The sequence below is a fragment of the Nematostella vectensis genome, chromosome 14, assembly GCF_932526225.1.
Source record: "Nematostella vectensis chromosome 14, jaNemVect1.1, whole genome shotgun sequence".
NCBI lineage: Eukaryota > Metazoa > Cnidaria > Anthozoa > Actiniaria > Edwardsiidae > Nematostella > Nematostella vectensis.
The window spans coordinates 5,038,113-5,065,378 of NC_064047.1; the positions used below are offsets into that span (position 1 = coordinate 5,038,113).

Consider the following 27,266-nt stretch of genomic DNA (forward strand, 5'->3'; position numbering starts at 1 on the left):
CGTCAATAAGTTGCTTTTGTGGTTATGTTCGGATCTAGTGTGGCCCATTCGTGTTAGCGTGTCAGCGTATGGGCCTCTCATTTCTACTGAAACGGGTTCGATTTCCGTTCGAGACATGGATAATATCTTCTGTTTCTCGGCCCTGTCTGAATTTGACTTGTTGAACGTATGTGACCTTACTAGAAGCTTGTCTTCCTCAAGTCCAGGATGGGCTATTCTTAATGCTTATTAGGATTTTAAATGTAAGAGTGTCGAGTATATCGGATGCTCTAAAACATATTAACTTTTATTTTGGCAGTTTGCCAATCATTTTGTTACTTTGCCATCCAAAGGGTCACGTGATATCTTAGTCCCCGTGTCTGGTTTTCGACGCTCCGTGACACGCTAGATTATGTACGCTGTTTTTTCTCTAACGAATGGTGTCAGCGAAACTATCCTTTTCTCATAGAGGCCTTAAAGATGCCATTGTAATCTCGTGTTTATTTTTTTCCCTGATTCCACCACGCCTACGCAGACCACCTGGTTATTCTACAGCTTGTCTGTGTTTGTTGCAGTCTTATTTTGCGTGAAAATCTTTGCTCGCTGCTCAACTCATTCTTTCTTGTGTGACTCCTCCCATTTGCTCACAGGGAAAAGGTGACACATGTGTGGCTGTTGAGAGATTTAGGGACGAAAAGGGAACCCCAGATACTACTGAGACCAGCAGGTTGGAGCCCTTCTGCTCGCTGCTTATGGAGAGACTCTGTAACCTACACGAGCAACTTTCGGAACTGTTTGAAACTGAGGTAAACTTAGCAGCGCGATTGCTCAGGGGTACGGACTTAGTTTGTCAAGCAAAAGGACCAGGGTTCGAACCCGGGTCAGGTCAACTTCAGGTGTGAAACCTGGCTCTCTACTTTGCCAGTTTTGGCCCATGATTACCTCGTATTGCCTTTTCTTAACTCTGATATAGACGTTAGTGTCCCATCACTTCCCACCTGTATTGGGGGACGAACAAGGACCGCTCGGGGCTATCTTCAGTGAGAGCATTCCCTGAATATAACACTAACAATTAAAGTCAGTCAAATGTGAGGCGCAAATAACCCTCTCGCCGTGTTATTTTGGAATTAGGGACCTTAAGCAACGACGACGGCAGAAAACAATGGGATTTGATTGAGAATTCAATAGAAGCACGTGAAAATGCGTTCTGTCTGATACATTTCAGCCGTTTTCCATAAAACCATGACGTGAAAACTCCAACTTTCACGGTCAATTGAGGACGCGGACGTTTGCACTGTAAACTCTAACCACGTTCGCTACTGTAGAAATAATGTCCTTAGTTTATTTTTATCTGTCTCTGACTATAATTTTTTGCTTATTCCATTGCAATTAAATTATAATTGATCGCCAAGCGCCAACGCATCTTTTTCGATCTCGTTGTCCTAGCCGTCGCCGTCGTTCTTGCTTAAGGTCCCTATTTAAGCAACGACGACGGCGACTGCAGGGAGAACGTGACCCGCATAAAAGCTTCCATGCTTAGCGTTCAATTCTAAACTAGCTTAAAATTCACTTGCTTTTGCAGTCCCGAAAAATTATAGACAACCCTAGAATCTTATCAATTATATTTCTAACATAGCGAACAAGGATAGTCTAGTTTTAAGCGCACACGTTCCCGTCCTCGCTAGACCGTAGTTTGAAGGACAACGGCTGAAATGTATCGGACAGAATCCATTTCAGAGTATATTTCACGTCTGGCTCTTTGAATTCTCAATTGTTTTCCGCCGTCGCCATTCGCGTTGCCGTTGTCGATGTTTGAATTCCCAATTTTGTGCTATAGGAATACTTACTTTCTTTTGAATATTTGGGTCAGTACGCAGCTCTTACAAGCTGCAATTTGATTGGGCAAATGAACAATATCCGCACCTCGACACAAAGGACGAGAAGAATAGAGACAAAAGAACCCCTTTGTAGAACAAAGATAATAGGAGACAAAGCAGCTGCGTACTTACTCGAATATTTTTAAGTGTTGTCTCCTGGATGAAAACTGCTTATCCAGCGCACATTTACATGTGTGATTCAAACTAATAAAGGATTACCTGTGTAAGATTCTAGTCGTTGTCTCGTTTTCATTTTTCCTACAGCCCTTGGGTGCAACCCCAAAGGAGCGCCTCCACACCCTTGGGTCACGTGGTCTAGTGATGTCACGGTACTGCTCCCTGGTTTGTGATGTAATATCACTGATGGCAGAGAGAAACGCCCTTCCTCAAGAGCCTCTGCATTCTATTCCCCTTGTCAAACGAATCGGGGTAAGTTTCCTTAAAGGTCACAAGTTTACTTCCGGTTGATTACGTGACAATCTCCGACGATTTTTAACGGAAAACGCGAAAAACAATTCAAAATTGTAAAAACTGTGTCTATTGAAAGTTTCTTTGAGGATGTGACTGATAATTTAGAGCGGATTCGCTGTTAAACACCGCGGATTCAAATAGATTCTTTTGTCTCTTAACGGTTTAGGCTTTCGCCAGCCCTGAAGTAAATTGGTGACGATATCTATCTATTGGACAGACTCGTCAGAGCTATACGCGAAGGGCTAACGCTCTTAACGTCAACAAAATTATTCTTTTCTCACAAAAGCGTAAAACATACCATTATATCCTTGTGATGATAAACTTTCCTTCTACGCAGACAACCAAGTTATTCTTCTCTGTTTTCCAGTCAGACGATATTCTTTTATTTAATGTTTTGTAGGTTTTCAAGAAGAAAATCGCGACTTATTTTAACGACGTGATGAATTTACACGACTGTGAGCTTAACACCCGAGCAGAATCTCTTGTCCCTATTATTGAAGAATTACACAAGTCTTTCGATGGCCCCAGGACATTTGAGCCGCTACTAGCTATCATGAGAAGTCTAACACCTGCGAGACACCTAGAGGATATTTCCCTGATATACCACGGCAAAGTAAGTAATATCGAGAGAAAACGAAGCCCTAATGAGATGTGACCAAGTGTAAAAAAACGCCGGTCTTCTAAATTACATTTTAAATGTAAATGCATTTAGATGGTGATGAATCAACCGACTTGGTCCATTTGCATGCATCTGCATTTGGAAAGGCACATGGAAAGACCGGCTTTTGGCCTCTTAGCTGTTACTTAAAGTTTAAACTGCTTAAAACAGCCTCTGTCAGCAACCATTTTATCGTCCTAGCAAAGTACCAAATGTGATTTTGGGAAGCCAATGGGATATTTTCGATTGAATTTGGTAGATAAAATATTAAACTTTGTTTTTAGATAGTAATTTTGATATTTTAGCTTACTATGTACCTTTAAATAAAAACAATAACAAAGGTGTGACTGACAAGGAATTCTTAAAACTGCTCACTCCCCACATATGAAAAATCATTTTCCCTTATGTCTAGTGGGGGCAGTCTTCCTTAAACATGACCCGGATGGATGTGACAGAGGTCGAATTGGACAGGACGGCGGATGTAACGATGGAAGATGATGATGGCTTTGACAGTACAGACTCTGGAGCAGCCAATGACGACAGCCCTCCTACATCCCAAGAGACAATTACAGCATCGAAGTCATGTAAGATGTAGTTACCTGATATTTCCTATTCGCGTTTGACCATTCATATCCCAAAAAGAAAATTACAGCATCGAAGTCATGTAAGAAGTAGTTACCTGATAGTTCCTATTCGCGTTTAACCATTCATATCCCAAGAGAAAATTACAGCATCGAAGTCGTGTAAGAAGTAGTTACCTGATATTTCCTATTCGCGTTTGACCATTTAAATCCCAAGAGACAATTACATCATCGAAGTCATGTAAGAAGTAGTTACCTGATATTTCCTATTCGCGTTTGACCATTCATATCCCAAAAGACAATTACTGCATCGAAGTCATGTAAGACATCGTTACGTAATATTTTCTATTCGCGTTTCACGATTATCGAATTAGCGCTAAATTAAGAGAGCACATATACAACATTGCCGAGTCAAAGGCAAAGAAGGCAGCCGCCATATGGCTTTTATGACTGTGGGAGGGAGGAAAACCTATTGTTGTTGATTTTGTTTTTACTGTTTCTTTTTCTTTTCTTTTCTGTCGTTCCTGATTTTGTGTTTTGTCTGAATCTTAAATATCTATTCTTTCAAACTTCAAATCAATTTATGTTTCCAAAACTGTAAGCTGTCGTTTCTGTCGTCTTTCTTCCTTGTTGCTGAAACCCCAAACTGCTCCTTACGTTTCCAAACACTTTGTGTAGCGATTGCCGTGTTGCGAGAGGCCTGTGGCAAGTTCCTCTGTGTGTTCGGATCCCCTGAGCAGCGAGATAACGTCGTAGAGCTCTTTGACACCGAGGTAGGCTTGATACTCAGGGCTGTTGCCAGAGTGGGCGGGGAGGTTCGTGTGTGCGGAAGAACCCCCGACGCGACTAGAAGGTCCCCTCTAATGAAGAAAAATTGATAACCGCTGCGAGCTAGGACAAGCTACCTAAGAGAAAATGGTCCGCTATATGAGTAAACGAATCCATCCGCTCAAAATCCTAGCTACGGGCGAGATCCTGTGGAGGTGTTGGGGCTCATAAAAGCATAAAGGGTGATCATTGATTCTACCAACTGCTATCCCTTGGGGGATGTTACTTGTTTCAGATTCAGAAAACACCCGAAACTTACTAAGCAAATCGACAGTATCTAATGGCGTTAATATCTCGGTGAAAAATTTTTTTCGCCCACACCCAAAGTGCTATCCTTACGTCTAGGTTGCACGTTCTTGATAGGTCTCTTTAAATATTGTTGGGTCTTGTTTTAGGATTTCCAAATTAAGAAGCAGAGCGACTTACAGCTGGTAAGAAGTGCAAGATTTATTTGATTGTTTAGTGTTGTGTTGTGTTGTTTCTGAGCAGGGGTGTACGCCCTTCTAATCTACCACTGAGAGCTTGCGTTGCATCATAGCCGTATGACAATGCTCATTGTTATCGTCTTGCTTTAGTATTTCAGCGTATCAAGTTGTCTTGCTGAGAGAAGTGCAAGTATCCGTGAGACAGAGCTGGGTGTCTTACTGGATGCCTTCAAGTAAGCCATTATGGAACTGCGTAGATTTATTTACCTGTCTCGAGGGAGGCGCTTATGCATGTATATCCTCTTACGCGAGGTGTTTATTCGAGCAATCACGATGTATGAGCTCCCTTTAGAAAAGGAACAACACATTGCCTTCTCCCCACTTATATAAGTAGTATATGAGGGACGGAATTGGCCCTTTTTTCCGATACTTCTTATATGATATACCTTTAGAAGAGTGACCACATATTAATTGCTTCCCCCACCCCCAGGTATATTATTAGTATATGGGGGGGCTAATTAGCCCTTTTTCCCCTATACTTCTTATATGTTATACCTCCAGGAGAGTGATGGCCACCCATTACAAGAACCCTCACATCTGCCGCCAAGGTTTGTCTTTGCTGCGGCGATTATCCCCAGCCCTCCGCGAGGAAAGACACGAGGAGGCGAGGAAGGTAGCGGCCTTCATGATCAAAGTATTTTGGTACGTTAAGCCTGTTCCAAAACCTAAAAGTACTTTTATCAATCTATTTCCATCCGCTCAATGTGAGGCGTTCAAATCACAATATTGTATTAATCTGAAAGATTTAAGGCACTGTAATTTTAATAAACCTGCATAGTTATTTTAATGATCTCGCATTATTTAAACTATTTCTCAGATTGCCGAAATAACACGAAAATCACACTTCACCGTGCAAGTGCCCCTTTAATTGAAAACTTTTAGTGGCGACTGCTTCGAAACCCTTAGTAGCCCACTATATTGACGCCCCAAAGTGGAAGCAACAGAGACTGGCGGCGTTCTATTCCGATTCTCTTATCGATAAATCAAACACACAGCCCTGGTTCTATCAACAAAGGTTAACAGTAGCGGACCCAGGATTTTTCCCCTCCTTTTGAGGAAGAGCTTCTCAAGCCAGTGGACTGGGGTTCAATCACACCTCGCCCTCCTCTCATGTCACTAAGTGCCAATTTTAAAGCAATCTGCTTTCTTATTATAACTACTTCCATTTAATTTTGTTCAGGTCACTTAAAGTTAAAGATACTTCAGTAAGACTGGAGCTGGCAAAATGTATGCAAGTATTTATCGAGGTGAGTATGTCGAGATAGAAAGGGACCATGCCCTGCTTTCTACAATACAATCTTGGAGTCATACTCAGAGTGACATAAGCAATATTTTCAGTTGGAGCTCCAACAATAAACATTCTGTAGGACTTGAAGCTAAACAAAATGCGGTAGTCTTGAAATATAAATACTAAACCAATGTTTTTTTCAGGTCGACCCCGAGGGAAGATGGACAACCGTCACAGAGAAAGGAGGTTATATCTCATAATTGTCATTTTCGTTTTCAACAATAACTGTTAGAAACGCAAAAACAGCAACAATAACAACAACCAGAGCAGCAGACAAAAACTACAAATAAAAAAAACAATAGCAACAACCAAATAACAACCTCGACATTAAAAAGCTCTTGTCAGCCACACCTTTGTTTACCAGTATTGGAAGATAATGTGAAAAAAATTTCAAAATAACCTTCTTCAAAGGCAAATGCATAGTAGAAAGCGCCAGAAAAAAAACAAGGCCACTCGTAAGCATAGGAATTTGTTCACCATAGAAAGCTATTCCGATTCATTGCCGGTTTTCTGACGTCTGCGGAAGAAGCTCATTTTTTTCTTACTTGTGTATATTTTGTTTTATTTCAGAAACCTTTAGCTTGAGGAAGGAGTTTTCCAAGATGTTGACTGATAGCAGCCACTCTGTGCGCATGCTCGTAGCGGAGACAATCAGCTGTCTATTCCTGCAGCGTCCCACATGCGGCAAAGTGGTGGCCGATAACAAACCCAGGCAATATTCTACGTTTCAGCAAGTGGAGAAAGTGCTGGCAAAGTCACTGATTATTCCGGTAAATCTAAACACTGTGATATTATGCTCAGCGTTAGTTATTTTATTTTCACGTCACTTAACTTTTTAAAATTTCTCGAAAATAAGATGACATGAAGTTGGGATACATAAAATTAAGGGAGCATTTGAAAGAAATATGTAAGGTTTACTTCACATATTCAGTAAGTAGAACTTTATTTTAGGCTGAAGTTGTGTTGATAATAGCTGTATTAAATGTATATATAGTTTTTTTATCCCATTTGTTTCTTGATTTTGTTGTCCCAAAATCGAGAATACTAAATGACTTGTCTTAAACGAAATTAGTGAGATCGCGAAATCAAAGTGCTTTAAAATCGTGTAATTTTGACGTCGCGAGATTTAAGTGTAATAAGGAAATAACGAAAGTAACGAAAATAATCTTATTTTACCTGCTTTTTCAGTCCCATTTGAGTGATGGAGAGAGCGAGGATGAAGGGGTTAACAGGTCCTCATCCATGCTCGCGGTCCTGAAGTCCATAGCTATCGCTAGCCCAGTCTGTGAGAAGAGAGCAGTTTCTCTCATGTTCCAAGCATCCAAGGAACAATTCCTGGACAAGGAGTTAGTCATCAAGGTAAAACGATTTTTGGAAATTATTACATTCAAGCAGGACCAATAAGACCGACATTTTTCTTCCAAATATTAACGTCACAGATCTTCCCCTTTTAGAAAAAAATCACGTGACTCCTTGGGTGGCAAACTCGCGCGCGCTCCGGCTTTTGGCGGCAAAAGGCAACTTATTCAGTGCTTATGAATCAGCCAGGAAGTCTTTATGTCAGAGAGGACTTATTTTTATTAAAATACTTTATTTTTTCGTCGCCCTTTGGCGTGACGAAATCAGTAAATATTTTCTGCTTATGTTTCGTTTACGTCGATCCGGTTTTCACGCGACGTAAGTGTAGCAGAGACGTAAGATTATCAAAACTTCCCGTTCTTCTTGCGCTTACGTCGAGCTGGCTCTCACGCGACATAGGACTCTTGCGCTTCCGTCGCTCGTGAGAACCAGCCTTAAGTGCAAGTTGCAAAAGTTGTCGTCTTAGTCGTGTTACTGATGCTGTTGTTAATGGTGACGGAGAGACTACGAAAACAAAAAACAACCATATTAAAATTACCCTTTTTGTTGTTAATTATGGTGACATTGTTCATGGTCAGGCCTTTCTTACTGTTGTTTTTGGGTAGTGGATTTTGATGGCTTGATAATATTGTTGTCAATTCTTCTTTCTATGACACCTGAATTGATTGTTAAAGGTCCTGACACAGCTTGCGCACGAGCTTGGATTTCTCAGCCTGCCTAGCTATGTAGACTCTCATCTAGGGTTTATACTCCACAACTGGCTCAACCACGGATTTCAAATCACCGACTTCCTGCATGGAGCCCTGGGATGTACGACTACTGCAGACTTTCTCAGGTACACCCTGAATTATGTTGTGGTTATTATGATTATGAAGATGAAGAGATGATGTTGATGATTATATTGAAGTTGTTCATGTTCATGGTGATGATGATGATGTTGATTATAATGATGGTGATGATGATGATTGTGGTGATGATGATGATGATGATGATGATCATGGTAAAGATGGTGATAATAATGTTGATAATAATGATGACGATAATGGTTATGATAAATTATTATGATGATGATGTTGTTGTTGTTGTTGATGATGATGATCATGATGATGATAATGCTGGTTATGACCATATTGACTCTTAATGAAATAATGATCATGATTATTATTATTACCTGTGCAGGTCCCGCTGTAGCGTTGTCCTTCCTCAGCTCATCTCCCGGCCTGGCAGCATGCGCACCTCCATCAAGCTCTTCACGGAGCAGGTGAACCCAGGCGGTGACTGCACCAGCTTCATCCTTGAAAGCTTTTGCTCCATCATCGCCTGCCTCGTGCCGTGGTTTGCAGTACAGAGCAGAAAGGAGGCTGAGGCCGTCGGAGATTCACAGGAGATGAAAAGGCTCAAGGAGGCCAGAAGTGGCGATGCATCGCAGGGTTATGAGTTTCTCAAGGAGATGATTACTACACAGGTAGAGAATTTGGTACAGATAATGTTATCTGACAATCACGGTAGAAGTCAACTGTCACGCAATGTTCACTTTTGAAGTCAACTGTTACGCAATAGGTCAAATTAGAAGTCAACTGTGAAGCAATGCATCTGTTATGGTAAAAGTCAATTGTTAAGTACTCTGTCACGGTAAAAGTCAGCTGTTACATAATGTGTCACAAGTCAATTGTCACACAGTGTGGTACGTTGAAAGTCAACTCTTACGTAATGTGTCACAAAAAAGTCGATTGTCACGGTTTGAGTCAAATGTCACGTAATGTGTAACAGAAAATGTTGATTGCAACCTAATGCGCCATGGTTAAAGGCTACTGTTTCTTAATGTGTCATAGTAAAAGTCGTTTGTCATCAGGCAATGTGTCACTGTAGAAGTCATCTTCACGTAATGAGTCACGGTTTGTGTCAACTGTCACGTAACTCGTCACGGTAAAAGTCGATTGTCACATATTCTGACATAATGACGACTTGAGATGGTATTGAATTTAAAGACGCCCTTTTCATAATGTTAAGCAGCTATAATTGATCTCGATTTTACTCAAAAAGCACCGCCATATTACTCGTATTAGCATATTACGCTCATGCCATCCTCTTCTTTTTTAGACTGTGGATAAGGTGCTGAACAAGAATTTTGACGAGGTCGTGGTCCAGTTGCTGATGCGGATGTACGAGCCCCCTGATGAAGGATCCGACATAGCCACATTCTCAAGGTATTCACTTAAGGATCCGACATAGCCACATTCTCAAGGTATTCTCTTAAGGATCCGACATAGCCACATTCTCAAGGTATTCACTTAAGGGTCCAACATAGCCACATTCTCAAGGTATTTACTTAAGGGTCCAACATAGCCACATTCTCAAGGTATTCACTTAAGGATCCGACATAGCCACATTCTCAAGGTATTCACTTAAGGATCCAACATAGCCACATTCTCAAGGTATTCACTTAAGGGTCCAACATAGCCACATTCTCAAGGTATTCACTTAAGGGTCCAACATAGCCACATTCTCAAGGTATTCACTTAAGGATCCGACATAGCCACATTCTCAAGGTATACACTTAAGGGTCCAACATAGCCACATTCTCAAGGTATACACTTAAGGGTCCGACATAGCCACATTCTCAAGGTATTCACTTAAGGATCCGACATAGCCACATTCTCAAGGTATTCACTTAAGGATCCGACATAGCCACATTCTCAAGGTATTCACTTAAGGATCCAACATAGCCACATTCTCAAGGTATTCACTTAAGGATCCGACATAGCCACATTCTCAAGGTATTCACTTAAGGATCCGACATAGCCACATTCTCAAGGTATTCACTTAAGGGTCCGACATAGCCACATTCTCAAGGTATTCACTTAAGGATCCAACATAGCCACATTCTCAAGGTATTCACTTAAGGATCCGACATAGCCACATTCTCAAGGTATTCACTTAAGGATCCAACATAGCCACATTCTCAAGGTATTCACTTAAGGATCCGACATAGCCACATTCTCAAGGTATTCACTTAAGGATCCGACATAGCCACATTCTCAAGGTATTCACTTAAGGATCCGACATAGCCACATTCTCAAGGTATTCACTTAAGGTTCTGACATAGCCACATTCTCAAGGTATTCACTTAAGGGTCCGACATAGCCACATTCTCAAGGTATTCACTTAAGGGTCCAACATAGCCACATTCTCAAGGTATTCACTTAAGGGTCCAACATAGCCACATTCTCGAGGTATTCACTTAAGGATCCGACATAGCCACATTCTCAAGGTATTCACTTAAGGGTCCAACATAGCCACATTCTCAAGGTATTCACTTAAGGATCCAACATAGCCACATTCTCAAGGTATTCACTTAAGGGTCCAACATAGCCACATTCTCAAGGTATTCACTTAAGGATCCGACATAGCCACATTCTCAAGGTATTCACTTAAGGGTCCAACATAGCCACATTCTCAAGGTATTCACTTAAGGATCCGACATAGCCACATTCTCAAGGTATTCACTTAAGGATCCGACATAGCCACATTCTCAAGGTATTCACTTAAGGTTCTGACATAGCCACATTCTCAAGGTATTCACTTAAGGGTCCGACATAGCCACATTCTCAAGGTATTCACTTAAGGGTCCAACATAGCCACATTCTCAAGGTATTCACTTAAGGGTCCAACATAGCCACATTCTCGAGGTATTCACTTAAGGATCCGACATAGCCACATTCTCAAGGTATTCACTTAAGGGTCCAACATAGCCACATTCTCAAGGTATTCACTTAAGGATCCAACATAGCCACATTCTCAAGGTATTCACTTAAGGGTCCAACATAGCCACATTCTCAAGGTATTCACTTAAGGATCCGACATAGCCACATTCTCAAGGTATTCACTTAAGGGTCCAACATAGCCACATTCTCAAGGTATTCACTTAAGGGTCCGACATAGCCACATTCTCAAGGTATTCACTTAAGGGTCCGACATAGCCACATTCTCAAGGTATTCACTTAAGGATCCGACATAGCCACATTCTCAAGGTATACACTTAAGGATCCGACATAGCCACATTCTCAAGGTATTCACTTAAGGGTCCGACATAGCCACATTCTCAAGGTATTCACTTAAGGATCCAACATAGCCACATTCTCAAGGTATTCACTTAAGGATCCAACATAGCCACATTCTCAAGGTATTCACTTAAGGATCCGACATAGCCACATTCTCAAGGTATTCACTTAAGGATCCAACATAGCCACATTCTCAAGGTATTCACTTAAGGATCCGACATAGCCACATTCTCAAGGTATTCTCTTAAGGGTCCGACATAGCCACATTCTCAAGGTATTCACTTAAGGGTCCGACATAGCCACATTCTCAAGGTATTCACTTAAGGATCCGACATAGCCACATTCTCAAGGTATTCACTTAAGGGTCCAACATAGCCACATTCTCAAGGTATTCACTTAAGGGTCCAACATAGCCACATTCTCAAGGTATTTACTTAAGGGTCCAACATAGCCACATTCTCAAGGTATTCACTTAAGGATCCAACATAGCCACATTCTCAAGGTATTCACTTAAGGGTCCAACATAGCCACATTCTCAAGGTATTCTCTTAAGGGTCCAACATAGCCACATTCTCAAGGTATTCACTTAAGGGTCCGACATAGCCACATTCTCAAGGTATTCACTTAAGGATCCAACATAGCCACATTCTCAAGGTATTCACTTAAGGATCCGACATAGCCACATTCTCAAGGTATTCACTTAAGGATCCGACATAGCCACATTCTCAAGGTATTCACTTAAGGGTCCAACATAGCCACATTCTCAAGGTATTCACTTAAGGATCCGACATAGCCACATTCTCAAGGTATTCACTTAAGGATCCAACATAGCCACATTCTCAAGGTATTCACTTAAGGATCCGACATAGCCACATTCTCGAGGTATTCACTTAAGGATCCGACATAGCCACATTCTCAAGGTATTCACTTAAGGATCCGACATAGCCACATTCTCAAGGTATTCACTTAAGGATCCGACATAGCCACATTCTTAAGGTATTCACTTAAAGATCCGACATAGCCACATTCTCAAGGTATTCACTTAAGGATCCAACATAGCCACATTCTCAAGGTATTCACTTAAGGATCCGACATAGCCACATTCTCAAGGTATTCACTTAAGGATCCGACATAGCCACATTCTCAAGGTATTCACTTAAGGGTCCGACATAGCCACATTCTCAAGGTATTCACTTAAGGGTCCGACATAGCCACATTCTCAAGGTATTCACTTAAGGGTCCGACATAGCCACATTCTCAAGATATTCACTTAAGGGTCCGACATAGCCACATTCTCAAGGTATTCACTTAAGGATCCGACATAGCCACATTCTCAAGGTATACACTTAAGGATCCGACATAGCCACATTCTCAAGGTATTCACTTAAGGGTCCGACATAGCCACATTCTCAAGGTATTCACTTAAGGATCCAACATAGCCACATTCTCAAGGTATTCACTTAAGGATCCAACATAGCCACATTCTCAAGGTATTCACTTAAGGATCCGACATAGCCACATTCTCAAGGTATTCACTTAAGGATCCAACATAGCCACATTCTCAAGGTATTCACTTAAGGATCCGACATAGCCACATTCTCAAGGTATTCTCTTAAGGGTCCGACATAGCCACATTCTCAAGGTATTCACTTAAGGGTCCGACATAGCCACATTCTCAAGGTATTCACTTAAGGATCCGACATAGCCACATTCTCAAGGTATTCACTTAAGGGTCCAACATAGCCACATTCTCAAGGTATTCACTTAAGGGTCCAACATAGCCACATTCTCAAGGTATTCACTTAAGGGTCCAACATAGCCACATTCTCAAGGTATTCACTTAAGGATCCAACATAGCCACATTCTCAAGGTATTCACTTAAGGGTCCAACATAGCCACATTCTCAAGGTATTCTCTTAAGGGTCCAACATAGCCACATTCTCAAGGTATTCACTTAAGGGTCCGACATAGCCACATTCTCAAGGTATTCACTTAAGGATCCAACATAGCCACATTCTCAAGGTATTCACTTAAGGATCCGACATAGCCACATTCTCAAGGTATTCACTTAAGGATCCGACATAGCCACATTCTCAAGGTATTCACTTAAGGGTCCAACATAGCCACATTCTCAAGGTATTCACTTAAGGATCCGACATAGCCACATTCTCAAGGTATTCACTTAAGGATCCAACATAGCCACATTCTCAAGGTATTCACTTAAGGATCCGACATAGCCACATTCTCGAGGTATTCACTTAAGGATCCGACATAGCCACATTCTCAAGGTATTCACTTAAGGATCCGACATAGCCACATTCTCAAGGTATTCACTTAAGGATCCGACATAGCCACATTCTCAAGGTATTCACTTAAGGATCCGACATAGCCACATTCTCAAGGTATTCACTTAAGGATCCAACATAGCCACATTCTCAAGGTATTCACTTAAGGATCCGACATAGCCACATTCTCAAGGTATTCACTTAAGGATCCGACATAGCCACATTCTCAAGGTATTCACTTAAGGGTCCAACATAGCCACATTCTCAAGGTATTCACTTAAGGATCCGACATAGCCACATTCTCAAGGTATTCACTTAAGGGTCCAACATAGCCACATTCTCAAGGTATTCACTTAAGGATCCGACATAGCCACATTCTCAAGGTATTCACTTAAGGATCCAACATAGCCACATTCTCAAGGTATTCACTTAAGGATCCGACATAGCCACATTCTCAAGGTATTCACTTAAGGATCCAACATAGCCACATTCTCAAGGTATTCACTTAAGGATCCGACATAGCCACATTCTCAAGGTATTCACTTAAGGATCCAACATAGCCACATTCTCAAGGTATTCACTTAAGGATCCGACATAGCCACATTCTCAAGGTATTCTCTTAAGGGTCCGACATAGCCACATTCTCAAGGTATTCACTTAAGGGTCCGACATAGCCACATTCTCAAGGTATTCACTTAAGGATCCGACATAGCCACATTCTCAAGGTATTCACTTAAGGGTCCAACATAGCCACATTCTCAAGGTATTCACTTAAGGGTCCAACATAGCCACATTCTCAAGGTATTCACTTAAGGGTCCAACATAGCCACATTCTCAAGGTATTCACTTAAGGATCCGACATAGCCACATTCTCAAGGTATTCACTTAAGGGTCCAACATAGCCACATTCTCAAGGTATTCTCTTAAGGGTCCAACATAGCCACATTCTCAAGGTATTCACTTAAGGGTCCGACATAGCCACATTCTCAAGGTATTCACTTAAGGATCCAACATAGCCACATTCTCTAGGTATTCACTTAAGGATCCGACATAGCCACATTCTCAAGGTATTCACTTAAGGATCCGACATAGCCACATTCTCAAGGTATTCACTTAAGGGTCCAACATAGCCACATTCTCAAGGTATTCACTTAAGGATCCGACATAGCCACATTCTCAAGGTATTCACTTAAGGATCCAACATAGCCACATTCTCAAGGTATTCACTTAAGGATCCGACATAGCCACATTCTCGAGGTATTCACTTAAGGATCCGACATAGCCACATTCTCAAGGTATTCACTTAAGGATCCGACATAGCCACATTCTCAAGGTATTCACTTAAGGATCCGACATAGCCACATTCTCAAGGTATTCACTTAAGGATCCGACATAGCCACATTCTCAAGGTATTCACTTAAGGATCCAACATAGCCACATTCTCAAGGTATTCACTTAAGGATCCGACATAGCCACATTCTCAAGGTATTCACTTAAGGATCCGACATAGCCACATTCTCAAGGTATTCACTTAAGGGTCCAACATAGCCACATTCTCAAGGTATTCACTTAAGGATCCGACATAGCCACATTCTCAAGGTATTCACTTAAGGGTCCAACATAGCCACATTCTCAAGGTATTCACTTAAGGATCCGACATAGCCACATTCTCAAGGTATTCACTTAAGGATCCAACATAGCCACATTCTCAAGGTATTCACTTAAGGATCCGACATAGCCACATTCTCAAGGTATTCACTTAAGGATCCGACATAGCCACATTCTCAAGGTATTCACTTAAGGATCCGACATAGCCACATTCTCAAGGTATTCACTTAAGGGTCCAACATAGCCACATTCTCAAGGTATTCACTTAAGGGTCCAACATAGCCACATTCTCAAGGTATTCACTTAAGGGTCCAACATAGCCACATTCTCAAGGTATTCACTTAAGGGTCCAACATAGCCACATTCTCAAGGTATTCACTTAAGGGTCCAACATAGCCACATTCTCAAGGTATTCACTTAAGGGTCCAACATAGCCACATTCTCAAGGTATTCACTTAAGGATCCAACATAGCCACATTCTCAAGGTATTCACTTAAGGGTCCAACATAGCCACGTTCTCAAGGTATTCACTTAAGGATCCGACATAGCCACATTCTCAAGGTATTCACTTAAGGATCCGACATAGCCACATTCTCAAGGTGTTCACTTAAAGATCCGACATAGCCACATTCTCAAGGTATTCACTTAAGGATCCGACATAGCCACATTCTCAAGGTATTCACTTAAGGGTCCAACATAGCCACATTCTCAAGGTATTCACTTAAGGGTCCAACATAGCCACATTCTCAAGGTATTCACTTAAGGGTCCAACATAGCCACATTCTCAAGGTATTCACTTAAGGATCCAACATAGCCACATTCTCAAGGTATTCACTTAAGGGTCCAACATAGCCACATTCTCAAGGTATTCTCTTAAGGGTCCAACATAGCCACATTCTCAAGGTATTCACTTAAGGGTCCAACATAGCCACATTCTCAAGGTATTCACTTAAGGGTCCAACATAGCCACATTCTCAAGGTATTCACTTAAGGATCCGACATAGCCACATTCTCAAGGTATTCACTTAAGGATCCGACATAGCCACATTCTCAAGGTATTCACTTAAGGATCCAACATAGCCACATTCTCAAGGTATTCACTTAAGGATCCGACATAGCCACATTCTCAAGGTATTCACTTAAGGATCCGACATAGCCACATTCTCAAGGTATTCACTTAAGGGTCCAACATAGCCACATTCTCAAGGTATTCACTTAAGGATCCGACATAGCCACATTCTCAAGGTATTCACTTAAGGATCCAACATAGCCACATTCTCAAGGTATTCACTTAAGGATCCGACATAGCCACATTCTCGAGGTATTCACTTAAGGATCCGACATAGCCACATTCTCAAGGTATTCACTTAAGGATCCGACATAGCCACATTCTCAAGGTATTCACTTAAGGATCCGACATAGCCACATTCTCAAGGTATTCACTTAAGGATCCGACATAGCCACGTTCTCAAGGTATTCACTTAAGGATCCGACATAGCCACATTCTCAAGGTATTCACTTAAGGATCCAACATAGCCACATTCTCAAGGTATTCACTTAAGGATCCGACATAGCCACGTTCTCAAGGTATTCACTTAAGGATCCGACATAGCCACATTCTCAAGGTATTCACTTAAGGGTCCAACATAGCCACATTCTCAAGGTATTCACTTAAGGATCCGACATAGCCACATTCTCAAGGTATTCACTTAATGGTCCAACATAGCCACATTCTCAAGGTATTCACTTAAGGATCCGACATAGCCACATTCTCAAGGTATTCACTTAAGGATCCAACATAGCCACATTCTCAAGGTATTCACTTAAGGATCCGACATAGCCACATTCTCAAGGTATTCACTTAAGGATCCGACATAGCCACATTCTCAAGGTATTCACTTAAGGATCCGACATAGCCACATTCTCAAGGTATTCACTTAAGGGTCCAACATAGCCACATTCTCAAGGTATTCACTTAAGGGTCCAACATAGCCACATTCTCAAGGTATTCACTTAAGGGTCCAACATAGCCACATTCTCAAGGTATTCACTTAAGGGTCCAACATAGCCACATTCTCAAGGTATTCACTTAAGGGTCCAACATAGCCACATTCTCAAGGTATTCACTTAAGGGTCCAACATAGCCACATTCTCAAGGTATTCACTTAAGGATCCAACATAGCCACATTCTCAAGGTATTCACTTAAGGGTCCAACATAGCCACATTCTCAAGGTATTCACTTAAGGATCCGACATAGCCACATTCTCAAGGTATTCACTTAAGGATCCGACATAGCCACATTCTCAAGGTGTTCACTTAAAGATCCGACATAGCCACATTCTCAAGGTATTCACTTAAGGATCCGACATAGCCACATTCTCGAGAAGAGTGCCCTATCGTAACGGAGCAACGCAACCTTCGAGTAGGCTCACAAAAGTTTAACAGGGCCGAGAAACAAGAATTTTCCCTTTTTAAATGTGTATTGATAATGTACTGAAGGCTATGAAACCGTTTTCCTTTCTCAGAGAAAGTGACCCTGAGCCTAACCCCCCCTTCTTCACTTCGTACCCCATCAAGGCAACACTTGAATACATGACGAGGTGTTATCCAGGCGAGACTGTCGTGTCTGTCCTTTGCAAGAACAAGGTAACCTGTTTTCCCTGTTGTACATAACCTGTTATTCATATTATTCATAACCAGTTTTCCGTGTTATACATTACCTGTCTTCCTTGTTATACATGACCTGTTATTCCTGTTATACATAACCTGTTTTCCCTGTTATATATGACCTGTTATTCCTATTATACATTACCTGTTTTTCCTGTTAAACATGACCTGTTATTCTGTTATACATGACCTGTTATTCCTATTATACATGACCTGTATTCCCTGTTATACACGACCTGTTATTTCTGTTATACATGACCTTTATCCCTATTATAAATACCCTTTTATTCCTGTTATACATTACCTGTTATTCCTGTTATACATGACCTTTTATCCCTGTTATATATTTCCTGTTATTCTTGTTATAAATGACCTGTTATTAATTTCATACATAGCCTGTTATTCCTGTTTGAACATGTTTAGAAACATGGCCTGTTAGAAACTTTCTTATCGTTGTTATACATAAGCCAGCTACAGTAGTGGATATGATCCTTCTCTTGCATTCTGTTTTGTTACAGCGTGAAACAGATGAATTGAAGAGGCCATAAGACGAAAGCTTTTTTTTTGTTTTGTTTTACTCTTTTGCAAACCAATGCAGGAAAGGGGAAGCAAGCGATGATCATTATGAAAAGAACCTTTTATGCACAAATACAAATCTTAACGTCACGACTGGCTTCAATTGACCTCCTTTTTCTTGCCCTGTAGGATAACATCCAAAAGATTCTGCTAGCGCTGACCACGCGCATCGCGGACTCGCACTTGCCGTACGAGAGGAGGCGTGTCCTCTCCATGTATCGACTGTTTGTGCTGCTAGTTATACAGGAACTTAGCAACGGGCTACGCAACACATGGGCTTTCTTTATCAGAGATGTCATCTTCTCCCTAAGGTACACCGATACCCGGGAGCAACTTAAAATACCCCGCCACAATTTGTCTACAAAAGAACTTCACATCTCATTTTCTAAAGAACTTGGCATTAATACAATGGAACAATTAATGAATTGGGTATTCCGAAGTTTAGCTAAGACCCTACCGACTCAATCTTGCCACAAGTTGAAACGTCTAGAGAAAAAATGTACGTCTGAATTTTTTATTTTCTTTTGACCAACCACAAAGAGGCATAGAGGTCGTTTGAACGTGCTTGATTCATTATTTGCATTATGTTTAAAGACTTTTTTGCTCGAAAAAAAATGGATAATTTTAGTGTCTTATGTCTTATAGTTTTAGTGTTTTATGTAAAAATGTAGCGTAAAAGCATAAGTTTCGAGCTTGCTCGAATTAACTGCGGTAGGTTCGCAAGCTGTCATTCATGTGTGAATTGGGTGCGATGAAAAAAGCTGCAACATATTTCGCAGCGGTTGTTGCTAGTTCAGACCTTATAAATTCCTTCAAACTAGTATTGCCTTCTTCTAGACGTATTATAACCTCTGAAGAGTTGGTGCGTGATCGCCGTAGTGAGCGAACAGGTCTTGAAACTGAAGCTGACATGTTCTCGCCCTGTTGTAACCTGATGCACTATCTGTGTGAGGCGGCTATACAGTGCTGCAGCCAGGTATCCGATATATACCGCCATCATGATTCACCAGCAATCATCGTTATTCACCAGTAACCATCGTTACAGTCATCATCATTATTACCAGCAATCATCATCATCATCACCATTCACCAGCAATCATTATCATCATCATTTACCAGCATACATCGTCATCATTCACCGGCAATCGTCGTCAACATCATCATTATCATCATCACCATTCACCAGCAATCATTATCATCATCATTTACCAGCATACATCATCATCATTCACCGGCAATCGTCGTGAACATCATCATCATCATCATTCACCGGCAATCGTCGTCAACATCATCATCATCATTCACCAGCAATCACCATCGTCATCATCACCATCTTCATCGTCACCATCATCATTCACCAGCAATTACCGCCTTCATCATCATCATTATGGACATCATTCGCCAGCATACATTATCACCATAATCATCATTCACCAGTAACCATTGTCATCATCATCATCATTAGCAGCAATCAGTGTAATCATCATCATTATTATCATCATCATTACCAGCAATCATTATCATCACCATCATCATTCACCAGCAATTATCGCCTTCATCATCATTATTATGGACATCATTCACCAGCATACTTCATCATCATAATCATCATTCACCAGTAACCATCGTCATCATCATCATCATCATTAGCAGCAATTATTGTCATAATCATCATCATTATCATCATCATCATCATCATCATTACCAGCAATCATTATCATCATCATTATCATCATTCACCAGCAGTCATCATCAACATCATCATCGTCGTCATCATCAGTAGTTTTGTAATCAAAGCTGTGTGTTTGTTATCAGGAACTTGGAAGTCACCTGCACATCATCGTGAGCACGCTGATGCCATACGCATCCGGGCATGATGAGCGCGCAACACAGGTATGGCTAGATCTTTACTCCCTCAGAATATCACATTGTGACGTCATGAGCTTGTGACTTCTTGACCTTGTGACGTCATAATTTATGAAGCACGACACAATGAACTTGGAACTCATCTCTCTCACATCATGATATAGCGTCACCAATGCCACATTACGACAGTATGAACTTGTGACGTAAGCATTGCCACATCACGACATTATGACCTTGTGACGTCGTCATTGCCACATCACGATTTTATGACCTTGTGACGTCGTCATTGCCACATAACGATATTATGACCTTGTGACGTCAGCATTGCCACGTCATGACATTATGACCTTATGACGTCATCATTGCCACATCACGATATTATGACCTTGTGACGTCAGCATTACCAAATCACGACATTATGACCTTATGACGTCAGCATTGCCACATCATGACATTATGACCTTGTGACGTCATCATTGCCACATCATGACATTATGACCTTGTGACGTCATCATTGCCACATCATGACATTGTGACCTTGTGACGTCATCATTGCCGCATCATGACATTGTGACCTTGTGACGTCATCATTGCCACATCATGACATTGTGACCTTGTGACGTCATCATTGCCACATCATGACATTGTGACCTTGTGACGTCAGCATTACCAAATCATGACATTGTGACCTTGTGACGTCGTCATTGCGCCACAACAAGATCTTAACCTTGTGACCTAATCATGCTATTTTCAAATGACCCTTTGAGGTCATAGTTAAATGAACGACAAACGACAACTGGAAGGAGAATGTTTTTTGTGCGTGTTTAAGGCTATCGCGCCGCTAGCAGGTATGCATTCGTGGTTGAGCACGTCCTTTTTAATTTGGGTGAAACAAAATTTGCAGAAAAAACAAATTTTAAAACTTCTGGAAGACGTCCGTTGTTCTAAAACGTGTTTGCTTTAGTACCTATTTTCACCTGATGTAGACTTCATCTTGGCAATGATGCATATTTATGTTTAATTCCTCATGTCTTCCAGGCGCTGTCTCTGCTACGTTATCTGATCGTGGAGTGTACGCCAAGCCTGCTGGACGCTATCCCCCTACTGGACCCTTTCCCAGACTTGCCACAATTTAAAGAGCTCAATGACGCCTACTTGTCTGTCAAGTCTCGCCGGAGAGGCACATTTCTTGCTCAGGTAGGGAGTAGTCCAGACCTGGGACTCTCTTTCACGGGAAAGTGCCAGAATGCCTAGCGCATAAAGTCCCGCAGGACTGGACTAGGGTAGTGAAAAGATAAGAATGTAGATCCTTTTAGAACTTAAGATTTCTAAAATAGGCCTGTTAATACTAGGGAAGGAAAAGAGAATATTGCGGGGATGACGTGAAAATTAGGGCAAAGGATACACAAGCAAAGGGGGAAGAAGAGAGAGATGGAACGGCACGGTTTCTTTCCCTGCTTCCCCTCTCACATTTTCTTCGCGCGGGTTTTCACCGTCTCCTCTTTCCCTAGAGAAAAGCCGGCTTCTAAGCGTGAAAATACACGTTCTTGATTCTTGCGTTTGCCTCTTGCTGTAAGAATATCCTCAGCCAATGAAGTCCAGCGATGATGATGATGATGATGCGGTGATGATAATACATTTCATTATCTACCCCAATTTCATGTCATCATTGTAATGTTATCATCATAAAGACGGACCATAGATTGTTAGCGATTGTTAACGTTCTTGTATAAACAGGGTGTGAATCTCACGTTGATCGCAATTTAGTTGTTCTGTTCATACCGTATAAGCTCTATTAATACCCCCCCTCCAATAAGACCCCCCACACCCCCAGAGCCAACATTTTCAAATAAGCTTCCTCTTTCTCTATTAAGCCCCTCTCCCTAAAGCAAGTGATTTTTGCTTGCTTTTGAATGAAAAAAAAACAACACTAAATGCCATAGCGCCATATACATTAATTTATAGCATCTAAGACTTTAGTAGGGGTCACCTATATAGTGTGTTATCGAAGGGAATGATCCATTTTAAATCCTTTCTCTTCGTTAAATCCGCTACTCGACAAAGAAAATGGCACCAGGGGGATTATTAGAGATTTTAAGGAATTAAACATTTTGTGTGTTGCAGGAAATCAGCCAATTCGTATCGGTGAGCCCAAGGTCTCCCCCTCTCAGCCGCTTGGAAGGTCTTAGACACTTGCGGCACCTGCTGGCCACCAACAAACTCGCACTGTACGGATTACTGAGGTGCGACAAAGGTAAGGTAGTGACAAAAGAGACTTGAACAAACTCGCACTGTACGGATTACTGAGGTGCGACAAAGGTAAGGTAGTGACAAAAGAGACTTGAACAAACTCGCACTGTACGGATTACTGGGGTGCGATAAAGGTATGATAGTGTTAAAGAAAGAGACTTGAACAAACTCGCACTGTACGGATTACTGAGGTGCGACAAAGGTAAGGTAGTGACAAAAGAGACTTGAACAAACTCGCACTGTACGGATTACTGAGGTGCGACAAAGGTAAGGTAGTGACAAAAGAGACTTGAACAAACTCGCACTGTACGGATTACTGGGGTGCGATAAAGGTAAGGTAGTGACAAAAGAGACGTGAACAAACTCGCACTGTACGGATTACTGGGGTGCGATAAAGGTATGGTAGTGTTAAAGAAAGAGACTTGAACAAACAAGCACTGTACGGAATACTGGGGTGCGACTAAGGTATGTTATTGACAAAGAGACTTAAACAAACTGGCACTGTACGGGTTACTATCTTATTTTTCGGGTTTTCATCAAATTTGTTACAAGGTTTGTATTTTATTGCTTCAAAGTTCTAGTAAAATCTGTTATCATATTTTATCATTGTTCAAATTGTCTCTCTCCCTTATAGCATGTTCTCTAATATTTTATCATTGTTCAATTTGTCTCTCTCCCTTATACCATGTTCTCTAATATTTTATTATTTTTAAAATTGTATCTCCCCCCTTGTAGCATGCTCGTCTCCCACTATCGTCTCTGACCTGATTCATGAGCTGATCAGCTTGTCAGCCCAGTTAAACTCCGTCCACACAAGCACCGCTACTCACATCAAAGTCGCTATTGCTGACTGCCTCGGGGAGATAGGGCCTGTGGACTTGGCCTCAGTCGCACTCGCTGGCAGACAAGTCCAAGGTTTGTGTCTTAAAACTTAAACAAAACATTCGGTGTAAAAAAAAAATTCGCGCGCCTCCCATCGGAAGTGGATTTTTACTTCCAAACGTTCCCGGATTATTGCTCTTGCCTTGCAGCCAAATAGCTAAGAAAAGTTCCAACACCGCTTAGCAAGGACGACGACAAAAGGGCAACGAGATCAAATGAAATGTGTTCACGCTTGGCGTTCAATTACACACTAAAAGCAATTAATATCAGATGAAAATAAGCTAACATTATTTCTCCAGTAGCGAACGTAATTAGAGAGGTTTACATTGTCAGGCTAACTTCAAGCGTCGTATTTTCCATAAGCCATATTCACTGCAAATGAATGCAAATAAAGATAAAACAATCGACCCGGCGATTCGTTTGCATGAATTGGCATATAATACGGCTTATGGATAATACGTTTGAACTTAGCCAAAACGTCCGCTATTGAATTCCCAATGTAATTCTTTACATATAATCCTTTCTCTTTTCTGGCTTTCACGTGACAATGCTCTCGCTGACCGGATTAGTCGATGAAGTCATGACGTCACCGGCGGAAAAGCGCACCTGTAGCAATGGCGCCAAAGAGGTCTTTTGAAAAAGTCTTTTGAAATGACTCGATTCATATTTTAAGGTCTTTTAGAAAATAATTATGAAAATTATATTGAAATAAAATAATTTTTATTTTCTTAAATTCCAGCCCATATGTAACATAAACGAAATTGATCCCCTAAATATATAGACTATGGATTTCCCAGCACCGACGAACCGGCTTGTGGACGAAATGACCTATAACACCCTTGCAATCCATGTACTTGGGAGAAGTTTCGAGTTGATCACTTTTTTTTTTCAGATCCCCTGTTACCGTCGACGGAGTTACTTCAGGGTGATCCCATTGTCTGTAGGAACTCCACCATCATAGGCCTTCTCAACAGATACCTCACAGATAAGAGGTACCCTGTGACGTCTTTTTGCCTTATCGTCACCAACATCATTTTCATCATATTCATCATCATCAACAACCTCACTATCATCGTCATTATCACCATCATCACCATCATCACCATCATCATCGCTATCCCCACCCACTATCAACACAAACAACTTAAGCATAACCGTCATCATAATATACCAATTGTTTATCAATTGATTTGCATTATTCTACATAGTTTTAGGGTAAGGCTTTTGAAATAATATGTCAAAATTAAATTGATACATTTTGCAATAAGAAAAAGAATGTCAAAGTTTGAAATTTACATGTAAAGTGTTTCAGTGCCTTCTTGAGAATTCAAAATCAATATAAACAGCTTTTAATATAGATATTTCAATGTAAACATCACTTATGTTTACTGGAATGATTACTGGCACACGATTTTTTACGTCCATTAATGAAAATTGCTCGATATTATGTTGGAATTCATCTACCTGTGCCCTTGTAGCGTCAAGGTAGTACACGCAGCTTCCGACTGCCTCAAGCGCGTCCTGGCCACACCATCGGGAATAAACCTTCTCAAGATGTACGAGCAGCACCAAGCGGAAAAGTTACTGTGGTATCTGGAGCCATTCAAACCAGCGCGAAAAAGAAAGGTGAGTAGGAGACTCGAACTTAGGAGTCATGTAACTTTTGAACGCCTCTGTGTAACAGAGTAGTTGCGCTGGAGTTTCGAGCGTTAACCTTCGTCGGAGGAATAGGATGACGAAGGGCTAACGGTTGACGAAGGGCTAACGCTCGAATTGTCAGCGCAATTACTCTGTTTCACAGAGGCGTCTAACATACTTTTTCAACCTTGTGTTGATTTATATCTTGTCTACACAACGCCTACGCAGACCAGTTTTTTACAGCTAGTTTTCTACAGCTTGTTTGTAGTCTTTCTTGTTATACCACAAACTTTTGAGTGGCAACTTCAAGCCAAAATAAACTCGAAATAGCCTCGCCTGTTAGACCTAAAGTACCTTTCGGTCGTAGAACTGCCATTTGCCAATCGACACTTCCCGTTGTCACTAACAACGAAGTAAGTGTTTATTCATTGTTTTAACACTTTATTTTTAAAGACCCCTAGCGCAGTATCCTCAGACGTGGAGATGGCAGAAGACTTTATGACTGTACTTGGACGAGATGAGCTGTGGCTCCCAACCAGGGGAGGGGTGGGGATAGACCATGCCACTTGGATTACTGACCTGACAAGTGTTATCATCACGAGTGGAGCTGTGAAGGACGAGATGCTTAGGCTACTAGCACCTGTCTGTAAGGTCAAGGTGAGTGAGGCTGGGCGAGATGCTTAGGCTACTAGCGCCTGTCTGTAAGGTCAAGGTGAGTGACGAGATGCTTAGGCTACTAGCGCCTGTCTGTAAGGTCAAGGTGAGTGACGAGATGCTTAGGCTACTAGCGCCTGTCTGTAAGGTCAAGGTGAGTGACGAGGTGCTTAGGCTACTAGCGCCTGTCTGTAAGGTCAAGGTGAGTGACGAGGTGCTTAGGCTACTAGCGCCTGTCTGTAAGGTCAAGGTGAGTGAGGCTGGGCGAGGTGCTTAGGCTACTAGCGCCTGTCTGTAAGGTCAAGGTGAGTGACGAGGTGCTAAGACAAATAGCGCCAGTCTGTAAGGTCAAGGTGAGTAAGGCTGGACGAGGTGCTTAGGCTACTAGCGCCTCACTGTAAGGTCAAGGTGAGTGAGGCTGTTTGTAAGATCAAGTTCAAGGTAAGTGGGGATATGCAAAATGAGGTGTTTAGGCGCCTAGCTCCTGTCTGTAAGATCCAATTGAGTGGGAACGTGCATGATAAGGTATGTGGAAGGACATGCTCATGGTGTGTTCGTTTGTTTTTTTGTCTGTCTCTTCACAGGTTGAGTTCGCGGAGCAGGTTTTGCCGTTCTTGGTTCATAACATTCTTGAGCAAGAGGCAGCTAATGAGAACGAGGCATCACGTGACTTGCTGTCGGGCCAGGTCGGCGCATTATTCGTTCACTATAACGAGGCTTCGTCGGCCCCAGACCCCAATAACCGTGCTACGAAAGGTGGGGCTTTTTCATTTTGCGTTCCTCTTACACAAGTTATAAGATTAGGGTTTGAATCTCGGTCAAGTCAGCCTGGAATTTTTGGAGGTATAAAAGCCTGGCTCTACGTACCCGTTTGGTACTGTGAGTCTGTTGTCTTATTGTAAAAGGACGTTATATATCGCGAGAACCTAAAGTATAGTTTTAATGTATTCGCATGTATTCGCATATTTTCGATGTCCTTCACCATTCATCTGTCCTTCACCAATCAACTACGTTTTTTTTTAAGAACAACGACAATGACGTTGACAAAAAAAATCAACTTAATTGAAACCATGGCGCTTTAGAATACGCTTTTCTGATTCATCTCATTACAAAGTGGTTCCATTGTGTAGCCTGAAATTTGCCTTTGTAACCCCGCCGAACTGTTTTGGTGCTTTAAAGAAGGGCAATCACGCCGCTATTTTATTTTCTCCATTTCCATCGGCTAATTGAAGCGAGTAACCAAGATATTTTC

At 41.5% G+C, this 27,266-nt stretch overlaps 1 protein-coding gene across 1 annotated transcript in view; it reads left to right on the top strand.

Moving 5' to 3' along the window:
• LOC5507831 (serine-protein kinase ATM) overlaps positions 1-27,266 on the top strand; it is a 66,928-nt gene that overhangs the window by 9,345 nt on the left and 30,317 nt on the right. Inside the window, exons 18-43 of the mRNA XM_048721370.1 lie at positions 630-785; positions 2,121-2,285; positions 2,728-2,940; positions 3,398-3,569; positions 4,245-4,339; positions 4,790-4,825; positions 4,970-5,052; positions 5,381-5,521; positions 6,060-6,126; positions 6,311-6,353; positions 6,738-6,937; positions 7,356-7,526; positions 8,201-8,361; positions 8,706-8,991; positions 9,627-9,733; positions 18,007-18,127; positions 18,854-19,035; positions 19,562-19,700; positions 20,540-20,617; positions 21,629-21,787; positions 22,715-22,844; positions 23,576-23,755; positions 24,615-24,714; positions 25,201-25,348; positions 25,814-26,017; positions 26,599-26,770. Coding sequence (XP_048577327.1) covers positions 630-785; positions 2,121-2,285; positions 2,728-2,940; positions 3,398-3,569; positions 4,245-4,339; positions 4,790-4,825; positions 4,970-5,052; positions 5,381-5,521; positions 6,060-6,126; positions 6,311-6,353; positions 6,738-6,937; positions 7,356-7,526; positions 8,201-8,361; positions 8,706-8,991; positions 9,627-9,733; positions 18,007-18,127; positions 18,854-19,035; positions 19,562-19,700; positions 20,540-20,617; positions 21,629-21,787; positions 22,715-22,844; positions 23,576-23,755; positions 24,615-24,714; positions 25,201-25,348; positions 25,814-26,017; positions 26,599-26,770 — 3,709 coding nt within the window. The remainder of the gene's footprint in view (positions 1-629; positions 786-2,120; positions 2,286-2,727; positions 2,941-3,397; positions 3,570-4,244; positions 4,340-4,789; positions 4,826-4,969; positions 5,053-5,380; positions 5,522-6,059; positions 6,127-6,310; positions 6,354-6,737; positions 6,938-7,355; positions 7,527-8,200; positions 8,362-8,705; positions 8,992-9,626; positions 9,734-18,006; positions 18,128-18,853; positions 19,036-19,561; positions 19,701-20,539; positions 20,618-21,628; positions 21,788-22,714; positions 22,845-23,575; positions 23,756-24,614; positions 24,715-25,200; positions 25,349-25,813; positions 26,018-26,598; positions 26,771-27,266) is intronic.